Source organism: Oncorhynchus masou, chromosome 27, assembly GCF_036934945.1.
Source record: "Oncorhynchus masou masou isolate Uvic2021 chromosome 27, UVic_Omas_1.1, whole genome shotgun sequence".
Classification (NCBI taxonomy): Eukaryota; Metazoa; Chordata; class Actinopteri; order Salmoniformes; family Salmonidae; genus Oncorhynchus; species Oncorhynchus masou.
In genome coordinates, this window is record NC_088238.1 from 23,945,751 (window position 1) to 23,961,611 (window position 15,861).

At 41.7% G+C, this 15,861-nt stretch overlaps 1 protein-coding gene across 8 annotated transcripts in view; it reads right to left on the reverse strand.

The window, feature by feature from the left end:
• LOC135515843 (myosin-binding protein C, slow-type-like) overlaps positions 1-15,861 on the reverse strand; it is a 37,406-nt gene that overhangs the window by 7,117 nt on the left and 14,428 nt on the right. For 4 of the 8 annotated variants that reach the window (XM_064939623.1, XM_064939624.1, XM_064939626.1 and 1 more), the window contains 19 exons: positions 15,284-15,334; positions 13,354-13,395; positions 12,697-12,738; positions 11,635-11,745; positions 11,186-11,334; positions 10,967-11,084; positions 10,818-10,866; positions 9,972-10,028; positions 7,715-7,878; positions 7,430-7,562; positions 4,637-4,645; positions 4,083-4,207; positions 3,812-3,917; positions 3,497-3,663; positions 3,205-3,370; positions 2,832-2,938; positions 2,603-2,739; positions 884-1,148; positions 611-799 (listed from right to left, as the gene is read on the reverse strand). In XM_064939623.1, the coding sequence (XP_064795695.1) occupies positions 611-799; positions 884-1,148; positions 2,603-2,739; positions 2,832-2,938; positions 3,205-3,370; positions 3,497-3,663; positions 3,812-3,917; positions 4,083-4,207; positions 4,637-4,645; positions 7,430-7,562; positions 7,715-7,878; positions 9,972-10,028; positions 10,818-10,866; positions 10,967-11,084; positions 11,186-11,334; positions 11,635-11,745; positions 12,697-12,738; positions 13,354-13,395; positions 15,284-15,334 (2,187 nt within the window). The remainder of the gene's footprint in view (positions 1-610; positions 800-883; positions 1,149-2,602; positions 2,740-2,831; positions 2,939-3,204; positions 3,371-3,496; positions 3,664-3,811; positions 3,918-4,082; positions 4,208-4,636; positions 4,646-7,429; positions 7,563-7,714; positions 7,879-9,971; positions 10,029-10,817; positions 10,867-10,966; positions 11,085-11,185; positions 11,335-11,634; positions 11,746-12,696; positions 12,739-13,353; positions 13,396-15,283; positions 15,335-15,861) is intronic. The other 4 variants (XM_064939625.1, XM_064939628.1, XM_064939631.1 and 1 more) reach the window with 1 other exon arrangement.

Genomic DNA, 15,861 nt, shown 5'->3' on the forward strand with positions numbered 1-15,861 from the left:
AACGTCACACAAACATTTCCTTGCATGTATAGTATGTTTCATGCCTTGTCAAAGGTGGATCTCCAATTGCCATAAGAACAGTATGATGCATACAATGTAGTAAACCTAAGAAACACCTCCATGCCCATCTGAGTGGGACACCCCTCTAGCTGGCACTGGTATGCCATCAATCTATTCATCAGATCTCATTAGGGGCGGCTCTTAACGTCTATTCTTACATTCTGCATCAAGTTTAACTCCTATTGAACCCTGTGGGAGGCTGATCTCCTAAACCTATAAGCCCTAGATGATTTGGCAGCCATTATAAAGACATATTTAATATCTCCTAAAGCCCCGGCCACGTCCAGTGGAGGTCACAGTCAGAATGCGGAATGCTTGGAATAGTGGGGTATCAGAGGAACAGTTTTAAAGGGGAAGGGCAGCCCACGCAATGGCCTGCACTATCACACAGTATTTCATTTTTCTCCCACTATCGTGATATGATATCACCACAGGATAAACTGTATTGGCTTACATAAGAGGATAACGCCTTTGTACTGTAAGTGTCATCTCACTGGCTTTGTCACAAAGATTTACATTGCCAAGCGAACATTGCGTACTCAGAACTCACCCAGGGGCACAAAGGCTTTGGATGGCTCGCTGGGTTTGGACACACCGATGGCATTCACAGCAAAGACGCGCACCTCGTATGGGACACCCTCAATCATCTTTTTAGGCTCAAATGTGGTCTCTTTGTTCAGGTCAAAGTTCAGCCTCATCCATCTGGAACTCTGCTTCTTCTTCCTTTCGATGAAGTAGCCTTTGGGGAAAAGCATAGTTCTATATCACATACACACACCAGAATATCCAACTTGTTAGCATAAAACCACCCACACAGACCTACCTAAGATGGGTGAGCCTCCATCATAGATCGGGGGTTCCCATGTCATAGAGCACCAGTCTCCTCCCACCTCCGTGACTAGGGGAACTTCAGGAGGGTCTGGGATATCCACCACCTTGACTTTGACACTAGCCCCTGCTTCCCCAGCCTCATTCTGCAGGACTATCTTGTAGTTTCCTGTGTCTTCCTTCTCTGCGATGTCGATGGTAAGACTGGTGTGGTCCGGAAAGGTTTCAGCTCGCACACGGTGGCCAGAGTCAAGGATTACCTATGATGGCAAATAGTAGATTGTACTGTACCCATACATTCAGTATGTACAGTCGTGGCCAAAAGTTTTCAGAATGACACAAATATAAATTTTCACAAAGTCTGCTGCCTCAGTTTGTATGATGGCAATTTGCATAGACTTCAAAATGTTATGAAGAGTGATCAGATGAATTGCAATTAATTGCAGTCCCTCTTTGCCATGAAAATTAACTGAATCCCCCAAAAACATTTCCACTGCATTTCAGCCCTGCCACAAAAGGACCAGCTGACATCATGTCAGTGATTCTCTCGTTAACACAGGTGAAAGTGTTGACGAGGACAAGGCTGGAGATCACTCTGTCATGCTGATTGAGTTTGAATAACAGACTGGAATCTTCAAAAAGTAGTGCTTGGAATCATTGTTCTTCCTCTGTCAACCATGGTTACCTGCAAGGAAACACGTGCCGTCATCATTGCTTTGCACAAAAAGGTCTTCACAGGCAAGGATATTGCTGCCGGTAAGATTGCAGGACTGGGGTAAAGTCATTTTCTCTGATGAATCCCCTTTCCGATTGTTTGGGGCATCCGGAAAAAAGCTTGTCCGGAGAAGACCAAGGTGAGCGCTAACATCAGTCCTGTGTCATGCCAACCAACAGTAAAGCATCCTGAGACCATTCATGTGTGGGGTTGCTACTCAGCCAAAGGAGTGGGCTCACTCACAATTTTGCCTAAGAACACAGCCATGAATAAAGAATGGTACCAACACATCCTCCGAGAGCAACTTCTCCCAACCATTCAGGAACAGTTTGGTGACGAACAATGCCTTTTTCAGCATGATGGAGCACCTTGCCACAAGGCAAAAGTGATAACCTTTTTCAGCATGATGGAGCACCTTGCCATAAGGCAAAAGTGATAACTAAGTGGCTCGGGGAACAAAACATCAATATTTTGGGTCCATGGCCAGGAAACTCCCCAGACCTTAATCCCATTGAGAACTTGTGGTCAATCCTCAAGGGTGGACAAACAAAACCCCACAAATTCTGACAAACTCCAAGCATTGATTATGCAAGAATGGGCTGCCATCAGTCAGGATGTGGCACAGAAGTTAATTGACAGCATGCCAGGGCAGATTGCAGATGTCTTGAAAAAGAAGGGTCAACACTGCAAATATTGACTCTTTGCATCAACTTCATGTAACTGTCAATAAAAGCCTTTGACAATTGTAATTGTCAATTGACAATTGTAATAAAAGCCTTTGACGCTTGTAATTGACAATTGTAATAAAAGCCTTCGACGCTTGTAATTATACTTCAGTATTCCATAGTAACACCTAACATAAATATCTAAAGACACTGAGGCAGCAGACTTTGTGAAAATGTATGTGTCATTCTCAAGACTTTTGGCCACGACTGTATACTTTACTTCCGACAACAATTAAGCACAATGAAGCCTATTTTGACCCAGGTCAGCACTCACCCTCTCTCCCTTCATCCACACCACTCTGGGTGCTGGTTCTCCACTGATGGGGATCTCCACACGGAGTTTATTTCCTGCCACAATGGTCACTGTGTTGTCAGGGAAGTTCAAGCTCTCCAGGTGCACCCTGGGAGGATCTGTAGGAACGGGACAAGGAAGAAAACAAGTAAGTGCTCTATAATATTCCTATCAACCCACGGATGGTTTTGTATCATTAAAATGACTGTACCAACGATATGAATTTTGGCACAGAGGCTCTGAGTGTATCCCTCTGGCACAAAGGTATAATCCCCGGCATCGTGAATGGTGCTGTTCACAATTTCTAATCGGTGGTTCCTGTCAAAACAAGAAAACAAGTGAATACTGTAGGCTTGCTCCTGAGAAGACAACTTAATCAATATGAAAAAGACACTAGAGACCAGCAGGAGGACAGGAGGGAAGGGCTAAGACCCTGAGTTTTTCTTGCTCAGGTTACATGGGCCTAATGATGAATCATGATTTAGGCCCAGACTTTTTGCCTCTGCGACTTGACCAGGTATGAAACCCCCATGAACACAGGAATGGGGCTGAGGAGATGGGCGAGTGGGAGGGAGGTGACGTACTTGGCTCTTTGCAGGATGTTGATGCGGTCGTTGGACTGGATCAACTGTCCGTTCCTATACCAGCGACCTGGTACATTCCCAGGGAAGATCTCACAATGCATCTTCAGTGGCTGGCCCAAAAGCACTGTCATGTCCTGCAAATCCTGAATAATCTTCAGTGGCTTCACTGATGAAGGGAAGAACAGAAAGAAAGAGGATAGAAAAAAGTAATAATAGTCATCAATATAGTTGATCTACAGTTTCTAGGTAATAGAGAAAGTGTGAGGAAAAGAGAGGGAAGTGAAATACACACATTCAACCTGGACTTTGGCTTCAGAGGTGCCCCCAGAGGCCATTAGGGAGAAGGTTCCAGTGTCCTCCTTTGAGGCATCGTCAATGATTAGCCAGTGTTTCAGCCCGTCAGACTTGACACGGTAGCGTGACCGGGGCCCGGTCGGTACCTCCACGCCATTCTTACACCTGAGGGGGAAGACAAAAGGTTAGAGGCTCAGAGGGACTCACACACACACACACACACACACACACATACATACATACATATATGGGAAAAATACACAAACACACACACACACACACACACACACACAATAAGTTGACATGGCCCTACCATTTTACTTGAGCTCCTTCTTCAGACACTTCACACTCCAACTCAATCCTCTCGTTCACTGTCGTTTTCACCGCCTCAATCTCTTTAGTAATCTTCACTGGTAACTCTGCAGAAAGGTAAGATACAAATCATAAAATCATAGAGGGACAGGCATCAATATAATTAGGAACAGTGGAGTGTGAAATTGTGGAGAGACCACATTCTGGTCCCACTAATTCCTCAAAGAGACATTAAAATGAAGAGAGAAGGATGATGGAATGGAGAGGGGTACCTTTGACAAACAGCTCTGTCGTGCACTTCTCTTCTCCCGCAGCTACGGAATAAGCAGCATCATCATTCAGGCCGCAGTTGTTGATGACCAGGATCCGCTGTGTGCCCTTTTGCTCAAAGATAAACCTATGCAGCAAGTGCATTAATCAATCAAATCACTGGATATCCACATACTGTGACTATATGTGCTTGGAGATAAAGTTATAGTATACCATATATGCTTGTGAATGGCAATTATTTCAAGACTTCATATCATCCACTGAGCTACAGACAGTTGCCTTTGCTTACTTGTGTCTTCCAAAAGCAGAAATAGATGTAGTATTTTTTTTTTAAGAATAAAAAGTTGTGCTAGTTTATTAATCAAAAACCTGTCATTGAAGTCATTGTAATGTGAAGATAAACAGCCAAATTCATATACAGAGACCCGCCCCCATTCACAAACAAACACATCCCAACATGCATCAGCGTGGGTTGTCAGTGCACACCCAGAGGAATAGAGTAGACAGAGGGTTGGGGTCACACCAGAGGTCAGGGATGTAGGACGGGTGGACTTACTTCCTTTGACTTAAGGTCAGCAGTGGAGCCGGAATGGAGCCAGAGGAAGAAGTAGTTATAGCAGAGAAAAAGGATGAGCACCATGACAGACAGACAGAGACAGACAGAGACAGACACAGACAGACACAGACAGACACAGACAGACACAGACAGACACAGACAGAGACAGACAGACAGAGACAGACAGACAGACAGACAGACAGACAGACAGACAGACAGACAGACAGACAGACAGGAGGGGGCTGTAACAGCCAATAGTGTTACAAAAAATTGAGAGGGAGAGAGAGATCTTCATAACAGGGAATCCTGGGGAAATACACCACCGGAGACCAGGGAACAGAAAACTGCAATAACCTCCCAGATGGCTTTAACTCGGCTTGGCTTTGAACAACCTCTACTGAGAGTAGCCTGAGATTGACCCTTCCCTTTTTAGAATCTAAGTACACACACTTTGAGGGTACATAGAGGTCTTGTAACATTGAGTAATACAGATGTTAGATTGAGTGATGAGATTAACTTTCAAAAGTATTGTATAACTACTGTCAATACACACGGGTGGGTCTAATTCCAGCCGGTGTCTATTCCACAAGTTACCAACGGCTAAATATGATTATTGTTGTGGCATGTTTGTCATTTTACTACATTTTATGTTTAAGATTTCTGCATATTGGTTATAGATTTGGACACGTTCAAACTGTGTTTTGACATTGGGCTATCCTACCTAGCAAAATGTTGAACAGATGTTGAAAATAAGATTATGCCCGACATCCAATCTGCGTTTGTTTTGGGTGAAGTCAAAGTTGAAAATATGTATTTTTCTTGCAGCCTTGGCGTTCAGGCCAAAGAGTTCAATTTTGGTTTCATCAGACCAGAGAATTTTGTTTCATGTGATGGAATTTGTTAACTGTTACATCTGACTGTGCAATCCACTGTCTCATCAGCCCAGCCAGGCACTTTATAAACTTGATCTCCACTATAAAAAACATCTAGACATTATCTCACATTTCTTTTAGACTAACATTTAGTTTTTAACAGCAGAGATGTGTATAAACCTTACTGTCTCTCCGACATTTGCGACATAGAATTTGAATATTGAAACAATCTCCAGTTGTCGCATAGTAATGAACGAGTCGAGACAAGACAGACAGGCAGGCAGCGTTTCTTAGCCAGTTGAAATCATGAATTAGCTGGCATAATTTTTATGGATGTATACAAAGAAATGTCAACGAAGTGCAGCTAGTTTACAGTCTGTTGTTGGCTAGCTCCTCTGAACAAGTGTCCTGATGAGAGAGCATATTTTCAATGCCAGGCGAAATCGCGCCTCATTAGCTCAGTGTTATGGATATATCCAAATAAATGTCACTAGAAAACAACTTAAACAAATGCAAATGCAGCTACTTTGATGTTATTCTGATAGCACTGTTTGATGTGACTGTAAGTTAGCCGTAGTTGGCTAGCTAGCAAGCAAGGGATAAGAACGTTGCCAGACAGTATGGCAATGGAACATTTAGAACGAACAACTGGGTCACGTCCATAGATACAGAACAAAAAGACCGATCAACTGGGTCGCGTCTCTGGCAACCGAACCAATAGAATGAACGACCAGCCGGCTTGGGTAGCAACCCTAGATTTGTGTTGGGATTATATATTGTGAAAGGATGAAATAGTATGAATAAATTCATCAAAATAACGTTGAAAATGAAATTATATCAATCATTATTTGAATAGGTTGGTAACCCATTGTATAAAAGTGATAATGCCCTCGAAGCTGGTGTTTGGAGGATATATTGGCATGGTTTGCACTCAACACCCGTGCTAATATATCCTCAAACACTGGCTTCTTGGACATTATCACTTAATTATACAAATGATTTCCAGAGAGAGGTAAGACAATAGTCACTTTTCGTTATACATTCCCATTATTGACAGGTTGATAAAACGATGTGGTAAGATCAATAGACTTAAACTACGCCACATTATATTTATGGGACACTAACATTGGTGGGGTACACAGCTATCGAAATAATAGATCATTGATTGTTACAAAGCCAGAGTCAGTTAAAGACCTGTGGAGAAGGTACCGCCATTTCCCTGTACAGAGAAGGACCTGTAGTTAATAGCAAAGGACCATTATTTAAAACATCAAACAGTGCATTTCCACTCAAATGTAGCTCAGTGCCACGCACTGCCCAGCAAACAAATAACGTTCTTGATGTGTTGGTGAGATGCAGGTGGTATCTTATCAACACCACATTAGTGTTGAGAGAATGTTATTTGTTCACTGGGCATCAGCTGGCAATGGTTTACAGTGCAGAGATCTGGGCTGGTCATGTAGCTGTGTGTGTGTCTGGGCACAATGGGAGCTCTGTATGGGTGTGAAGGGCATGTAGGGTCAGACTTGTCCCTGGTTTACAAGATCTGAGGCAGTAGACCCTGTTCATAACAGGGTCACACAGGGCTGTATGTATGTGTCATTATGTGAAAGCAATTATTGGTGTAAAACAATGTGTGTTTTGATGTGCAAGTTTGGGTGTATGTGTCCTTGCTTGCTTGTGTACACCTCGAGACCATCAGAAACACTAGCATGTGAACCATTGCTTTTCAATGCTGAGAGACATGACAAGGAACAGATAAAAACTACAAGTGCCAGGGGACTGGCAATGAGGACCAAATCACGAATGAAACACATTTTATGAGGAACTCCCAAAAATGCCTTTCATTTGTGAGAAGACGAAATTGAGAAAAACATACAGAAGACTAACACATGGCAAAAGAAGAAAAAGATTGACATACTTTGGAGTTGGACGGATCTCCTGGCCGTTCTTGTACCATTTCAGCTCTACTGTGGGGTCTGCAAGATCCACCACTAAGCGGATCTTCCCTCCTTTGTCAGCCTGGTATGCTGGATCCAACTTCTTGGCAAAAGCTTTGTCAAAAAAGACAATATCCCATGACAATGGTTATGCATCCTATAGAAAACCAGTGAAATGTGTGCCTTTCCCCTGAATAATTACAGATTAGTGCATCATAATCCCAACAGTGACACACAGTCACATGGACAAACACTCAATTCAGCACCTTCACTCTTCTTCTCCTCTTTCTTGGTCTTCTTCAACCTCTTGAGCAGACCCCGCAGGTCTGTTATGCCGTACTCAAAGGCGATCTTCTCGTACTGGTCTGGCCTGGCCGACTTCAGGATCTCCCACACGTCCACTTCAGGGGTCTCATCCTGCTTGGGCTCCCTGGGGCAGGACACGAGGGGAGGGTGTGAGGGCTGGGGCCACACTCTGGGCTATCGCGACGTGTCCTGAGGAACTGATCCCTATGGGGGGTATTGGGTGGGGAAGGAGGTTCTGGAAAGGGGAGAGGATACTATAAAAGGGGCAGTGACTGCGCTGAAGGAAGACTACTCTGTGTTGTATCTACTGTAGATAGGGACTACCTACTAAATTAGTTTTCAAGAGTTTTTTCCCTCCGCTATTCTACTGATCTGCTGTGTTTCTAGTCATTTCTCTTCTTCTCTCTCCTTATATCAGACACACGTTCTCTCCCTCCTTTCTCTCTCTCCCTACAGAGTTCCTCAGGACATGTCACACAAAGGGATGGGCGTGGTCTGAAGCCCTGTACCTGTCCTTTGACATCATCTCTGGATGAGGTGTTACAGGAGGAGAGGGGGTGGCTAGTCTATTATATCCTATAAGAAGGGTTTTACTGCTGAGGCAAGTCGAGGGATCAGATTATTACAAGGGAGTTGAATATGTTTCAGGTAGGGGTTTTGACGAGGGTCAAGTTCTTTAAGTCTGGACATTGTTACCTGCCTTTAGGGTGAGATTTTGCAAGAGAAAATACATTTTAACCAGTGCTGTATTAATAAATAACAGTAAAACGGTCATAAACTAATGCTATTAGGCTACTTTTGATCATTGGGGGGGGGGGGGGGATGAACATGACACCTCAACAGAATTAAACAATTTGAGAAAGGACTACTGATCTAGGTGCTGCTTGCAGGAATATAGGGAGATCTTACTCCAAGGTGTGCTGCTGATAAAGTCTACAGTCCTCCTCTTTCTATTCACATTGCCCATCCCTTTGCCTTGTGTCTCAGCATGTTCACTCATCACCACTTCAGAGACGCTCTGACCGTGTTAGAGATGGAAGGCTAGGCGTCCATAGGGGATGTTAGATCTGTGAGATCCAGGTTAATAAGCATGTTGCCCTGGGCGTGAGTAGATCCATTAGGCAGCTAAATAAAGATCATTCAATCAGTCCGTTCTTTCATGGACATTTTCCCAAATGTCGGAAAGCTTTGGAGGTAAAAAAGCATGGAATTATTATTTCATTCTTATGCATCTCTTCTTGTTTATTTTCAGGCAATTACTGTGCATACTGAAATAAACATTGTGATATGTGTCTTGTATTTCTAAGTTGAAATAAAATGACATTGTAGCGATAACACTATTTCACAGCATCATTCATAAATGATCCACTAGCAGATCACTAATGATCCAAAATGGGAGACCTTTGGCCTCATAAACACAGTATTACTGAACTCTACTGTTGATCAAAAAAGTGGTCATCCCCAACAGTAGAGAGACTTTATGATGCAAAGTCCATTTCTATCCTTACTGATTGTTAATGGAGCATTTGAGAATGTCGGCTGTAAATGAAGTGTTACCTTGCTACAGTAGGCCAACACTCTTGCTTGTTCCAGATCCTAGAGCTACATTCCATGCTGGGGACGCTACAGGATTATAGTACTTACCCCGCAGTAAGGTCTAATCGTTTAATTACCTAGGTTATTCTCTCTACTAACCTTTGGTTTCTGAATGTGTAGGGAAGAAGAAGAGACAAGCCCAAATAAATGTGTAATTTTACCTCAGTGAAGTGTCACGGTCTGTCTAGGTCTATTGTACTCATTGCAGTACATTGAAAAAACATGCTGTTGACTGAACCAAGATAAAAATGTAGATTTATATTTACAAACGAAAAAAGAAACTCAAAAATACAGTTATCAATATGTGAGAGTAGATAGTGTACTAGGTAGTATGTGATTCACTGTAACTCCTGATATTAATGAAATGATGTACTCTTACAGTACATGGTACTTCACCTATGTTCTAACTAATATACTGCACTCTTTAATATATTATACTCTATTGTAATGCATATATATACCATGTGATAAAAAAAGAGTAAAAAGAGGGTAAAAGATTTAATGGTGGTTGCTGGGGCAAAAGAAAAAATAAAGAGAAAAGAGGTAAACACCCAAAACAAGGGCATAGTAAAAAAATACAAAAATAACACTGTCCCCTTGAGGACGGACAGTGACTCTCACCTATGTTTAAGAAGACCACTAAAGTCAAGATCCCCTGCATCCTCGTGTCCTTCACTGCTGTTGTTAACAAGAAGAGATTAATGGAGATTTAATCAGAGTAGAAACAGTAACAGGCAACTAGATAAACAATGCTAAAAGAACAACGCAAAGCAGCGGCTACTGACTTCAATCAAATGCATTAGGTTCAGACTAACACATGATTGGTGGCTTACACAAAAACCCTTTCGGTTCATTTCCAATTAAATGCTTCTAACGAACTGGTTTGTGTAAGGAGTATCGAGAGCGATCCCTACCAGCATATGAAAACATTTCCACAATGTTTCTGCTGTGTTGCAGGAGCATCACTGAGCAGCTACGTTGGGATAATGCTATGGGGCTGGGATGTTTTGCGTTGCTTTCTGACACATTGTTGGGAGGGAGTTTCAAATGCAAGCATTGGCCTTTGTGCTGTTCAACACGTTGATTGATAATTACCTTAATAAAGGTTAATCACATCTGATTTCATGGTCATTATGTTTCAGACACTATGTTCTCATGTTGGTTTGTGATAAGAGCCATGGTTTTCCTACTGAGCCACAATGTCCCATGTATCTGATGTTCAAATGTACATTTTCAGGTTTATTTGCCATGTGTATTGAATCTTGCTCGAAACCAGTGAAGTTTGTGTTTAATGTTACTATTGTCATATTTATCATTATGAGAAAAAAGGATACTCATTAGTCAAATGCTCAATCTAACCACTAACTGTAAAAATATCACTTTGTTGTTGACTCTGAAAACTAGTCTACTAACTGTCTGTTTAAAAAAAATTTAAATAACGAGGTCAGATTGTGTTGCTCTCATTACCTTCTTTTGAAAGCTGATCGAATATCAACACTCTGTGACTGTTCCAGTTCTGAAAGACAATGCAAAACAATAACACAGTATATTGTATTATTGCTCGTGTTTCAGTGTGTGTTCTTTGCTGTATGACAGACTCGAACAGCGCAACAAACCTTTCACTTCCAGGTCAAAAGAGCAGCTGTCAAATTTGTCCTTGTAGGTGACCTCACACCTGTAGTTTCCAGCATAGTTGTCTTTGGCCTTGATGATATGCATCTCAAATGTGTGAATCTGCAGGGTGATACATAGGTATTGGAAGGACAGCTAGGGGACCAATGTGCCTGTGTGTGTTAACATACAGCACATAGAGCTATACATGGGAGGGTGTCTACCTTGGTGCGTCGGTCAAAGGTTTCTTTCAGTTGCAAGTGCTTTCCGGTCTTGCTGGCCAGGTCCATCCATTTCCCTTTAAACCACTTGATGGTGGGTTTACGGAGCAGGTCTTGGGCCTCCACCTTGGCAACAAAGGAGATGTCTCCACCTTGTGAACATGTAAAACACAGCATGTCCATGGTGGGAATAGCCTTTGAGGTGGATAGATGTACTACACATGGTTGCCAGAGGTTCCTTCTCTTGGAGAGAATAAATACAATAGTGAGAGAGAGGCAGAGAAGGAGAGAGAGAGAGGCTATCTTTCATCATAACAAGGGAGAGAGACAAATCTAAAAGACCTTGACCAGTACAAATATAATACATGTAAGGGTTTTAAAATGTCTCTATGAGTATATCATCTCTGGTCTACAGCAGCTGTGAGAGGAGAGCTCACTCAGCAGGCACTCACCCACAGTGATGGATCCGCCCTGGGGTCTTTCTATGAGCAGACTGGACAGCGGTGGGGTGTCTACGGGCTTGTCAAGGTCCTCTGGAGCCTGTCCCTCTCCCAGAGACCACACTGTTCGATCAGGAGAGACGGACACACACCATCACACCATCAACACCAACAGACCAACACACTCCTCGTATACTGTACTCAATGGCTTCAACAATCTGTCAGCACACTTCTCTGTATTCATCTGAAAGTGATATACTTCCAAAGGTAGATCGACAGACAGAAATACATTCACACGGTTCCTCAGCTGTTCATGGCAGCTGCAACATGGAAAGCATAACATTTTACAACATGGAAAGCATAAGAACATGGAACATAGAACAAATACCTGTACTGGGAAAAGCGTTATGGGTTTTGAATGATTACCATATCGGAGGGGACACCTTTGCTGTGTGCAAAAGTGTATCGTTTGATACGTTCTTCCTTTTCTAAATGCTCCGGTCTTCTTTGAGATCTCAGTGGACTAGGACTGATGTCAGCAGTCGCCATGCCCAACATGTGATGAAACTACTATAGACAGACCTACACAGGGAGTTCCTTCAGCCCCACCCCTCGCTACCTACTGCAAAGACCCAGCTACCCTCACCCAGTTTACGTCATCTCTGACTCAAAGACTAAACACTCAACTAGGTCACTTAGTCATTTAATTTACTTGTTACTTATTTGAAATGTCATTCATTATCCCATCATGTTTGAAAAAGATAAAGATGTTGAAAAGCCCCATAGCTTCCTACAAGCATTGGAGAGGAACGTGGCAGTTGAACTATGACATTTTAGGAAACCAGTATTTTTCATGGAGCAGAACATAGTCCAAATGAACCTGAGCTTTTAAAGAATGCCAAGCCAGGTCCCATTGGACCAGCTAATCGGAGAAAATGAAAAGAGCCAGCTAAGAGACTAACACTATTCGTGAGTGGGCTTGCTCCAGAGAGGATACTGCTATTCTGGAGCTCTGCTATTGAAAACTAACCTCCCAATAGGATGGTTATTACGGCTTTTGTTACATAGTATTACCTGAGTCTTTTCTCCCCATGGCTGACACATGGACGCTATCATCTGAACAAAGACAGAGAGAAATTTACAGCATATTATAAGAAATAGTACTGTAAAGTCCACAGAAGCAAGCACACACAAACATTCAGGACCAGCAAGCAATACAAGACATTGAACATTAAGCAAGCTGAGCCCTGACGAATTCTGACATAATGATGCAAGCTGCCAATCAAAAGCTGTAACTATGTACATTGTTGTATATTGTTAGGTTTCACCAGTGAGGAGAATCAGTTTTGAATCTTCTTTCATGCCTTTGTATTTCTTAAAATAAAGTTTTATACAAACTGTATTGTTGCATTACGATCAGAATTCCAAATGTGTTGACATAAATGTCTAACATGCATGTGCCAGACAGAAAATTGCAGAAAAGGAGACCCTTAATCTTTAAATTCTTATAATTTATTTTTCATAAAAATCTATTATGGTGTTTTTGCAATATGTTTCACTGTTGACAATCTATGGTTGGAAAAATAACTAACTTCAAAAATCACACAAAACACCTTCTAGAAATAAACATGTCTCCGAACATGTTTCCTACATCCAGGCAGTTGTAACATTCTGATCAAAACGATTAGTTTGGTCAGAGCTATAGTTGTAGGATTAACAGAAAGATCTTACTAGGCAGCTCAATAGACAGTTTCTTGGCTGTATTGGCATCCTCTGTGAAAGAAAGCACAGCATTACTGGTATTAATTTGTGTTTTTAACTAGTCAATTGATTTGACTCTGGTGAGGAATATTTCGATTGACTCTTTGTGATGATTGACAAAAGTAGTATGACAAATTGTCCTTATGGCCTTGTAATCAGAAAAAAATATTAAATGAAACCTCCAATTACGTATACCAACAATTTCCAATGAATTAAATATGAATACATATAACACAATTCAAGACAAGAGAACCGGTATAAGAATCAACATAATTGAGCTCTAGGACAAACCAAAACATGTATAATATCATCATATATATACACATAACATATAATATACATACAGTATACATGATGAGCATACGTGGCATGAATGGTACTGGTGTGTATATTCCAAGCCTTCAGAAAGTATTCACACCCCTTGACTTATTCCACATTTTGTTGTGTTACAGCCTGAATTCAAAATTGATTAAATTGTTTTTCCCCTCTCACCCATCTACACACAATACCTCATAATGACAAAGTGAAAACAACTCCAGTGTATGTTTGTTCTTGTGTTTTAGGTTATTGTCCTGCTGAAAGGTGCATTTGTCTCCCAGTATCTGTTGGAAAGCAGACTGAACCAGGTTTTCCTCTAGGATTTTGCCTGTGTTTTGCTCTATTCAGTTTCTTTTTATCCTAAAAGGCCACATTTTTAGCAGTTTTACTTTACTCCCTTATTGCAAACAGGATGCGTGTTTTGGAATATTTTTTTATTATGTACAGGCTTCCTTCTTTTCACTCTGTCATTTATGTTAGTATTGTGGAGTAACTACAATGGTGTTGATTCATCCTCCGTTTTTTCCTATCACAGCCATTCAACTCTGTAACTGTTTTAAAGTTACCATTGGCCTCATGGTGAAATCCCTGAGGGGTTTCCTTTCTCACCGGGCAACTGAGTTAGGAAGGACGCCTGTATCTTTGTAGCGACAGTGCTCTATTGATACACCATCAAAGTGTAATTAGTAACTTCACCATGCTCAAAAGGATATTCAGTCTTTGTTTTACCCATCTAATAGGTGCCCTTCTTTGTAAGGTATTGGAAAACCTCCCTGGTCTTTGTAGTTGAATCTGTGTTTGAAATTCACTGCTTGACTGAGGGACCTTAAAGATAATTGTATGGTTGGGTACAGAGATGAGGTAGTCATTCAAAAATCATGTTAAACACTGTCATTACACACAGAGCGACTCCCTGCAACTTCTTATGTGACTTGTTAGGCACATTCTTACTTATTTGGGCTTGCCATAACAAAGAGGTTGAATACTTATTGACTCAAGATATTTCAGCATTTCATTTTTAAGTAATTTGTAAACATTTCAAAAAACATCATTCAACTTTGACATCATTGTGTATAGGCCAGTGACACAAAATCTCCATTTAATCCATTTTAAATTCAGGCAGTAAGACAACAAAATGTAGAAAAAGTCAAGGTGTGTGAATACTTTCTGAAGGCATTGTGTGTGTATATATATATACAGTATACATGTCAGATGTGATCTTCACATCCATACCTTTATTTGAGAATTATAATAAATAAAGGTTTGTGTGCTTGTAGGAATTATACTTTGGCATTTTTGAATTGGCATGCATGTAAACAACATATGTCACATGCACAAACATATATTACACTAGTTTAGGAGCTGATCCTGAATATTCTAACCAGCAAAATGCCATGTGCCAGTATTAAACGCATATCAGGAATATAGGTCTATCAGGTCTTCCCCACAGTAACTGTCTCCTGCAAAATGTACTTTTGGGGTGTTGATGGGAGCCCTGTCCTATAGTGGAATCTCCATGGTAACCGACTTGACAAGATGGGAAGGGGGGGGGGGATGAGGATGGTTTGTCATGGTTACCAACCTGGTGGGGGCGGTGGTGATGGGGTGTTGGTTGTAGCGTCATCATCTTTATCTGCAATAAAGGTGTGATTGACACAGACCCACCTATCAAAAAGCTCCAAGTCCATCATCGGCAAGGCAGGCCAACAAGACAAGCCACAAGACAAAGCATGCAAGACAAGACAGAACATGGGACCGACACGACACCGCCACATATGCATGTCTTTGAAATGGATAGATGAAGTGTATGAGACCACAAAAGTGTTGATCGTGAGATCGAAGCGTGTCCTGTGAGAGATCACACCAGTGTCTATGAGATGGGAGTGGACGGTGATGTAAGAGATCACACGTGTACGTAAGATAAAGGAATTATGCGTAACACCACAAGCTTGGTTTAGGAAAGCTGGAAGTGAGAAGCACTGTGAGAGGAAGAGAGAGCTTGAAGTTGACAAGCAGCGGCCAGAAGAACACACAAATGTCCACAAGGGATATGAAAGATTAAAGACCTAACTATCCAAGATAAACCCTGTTACTTAGAAAACTTTTTGTCGATCAAAAGAGTAACTGAGCTCAGCTCCACCTCCAGAGACGTTATAGAGA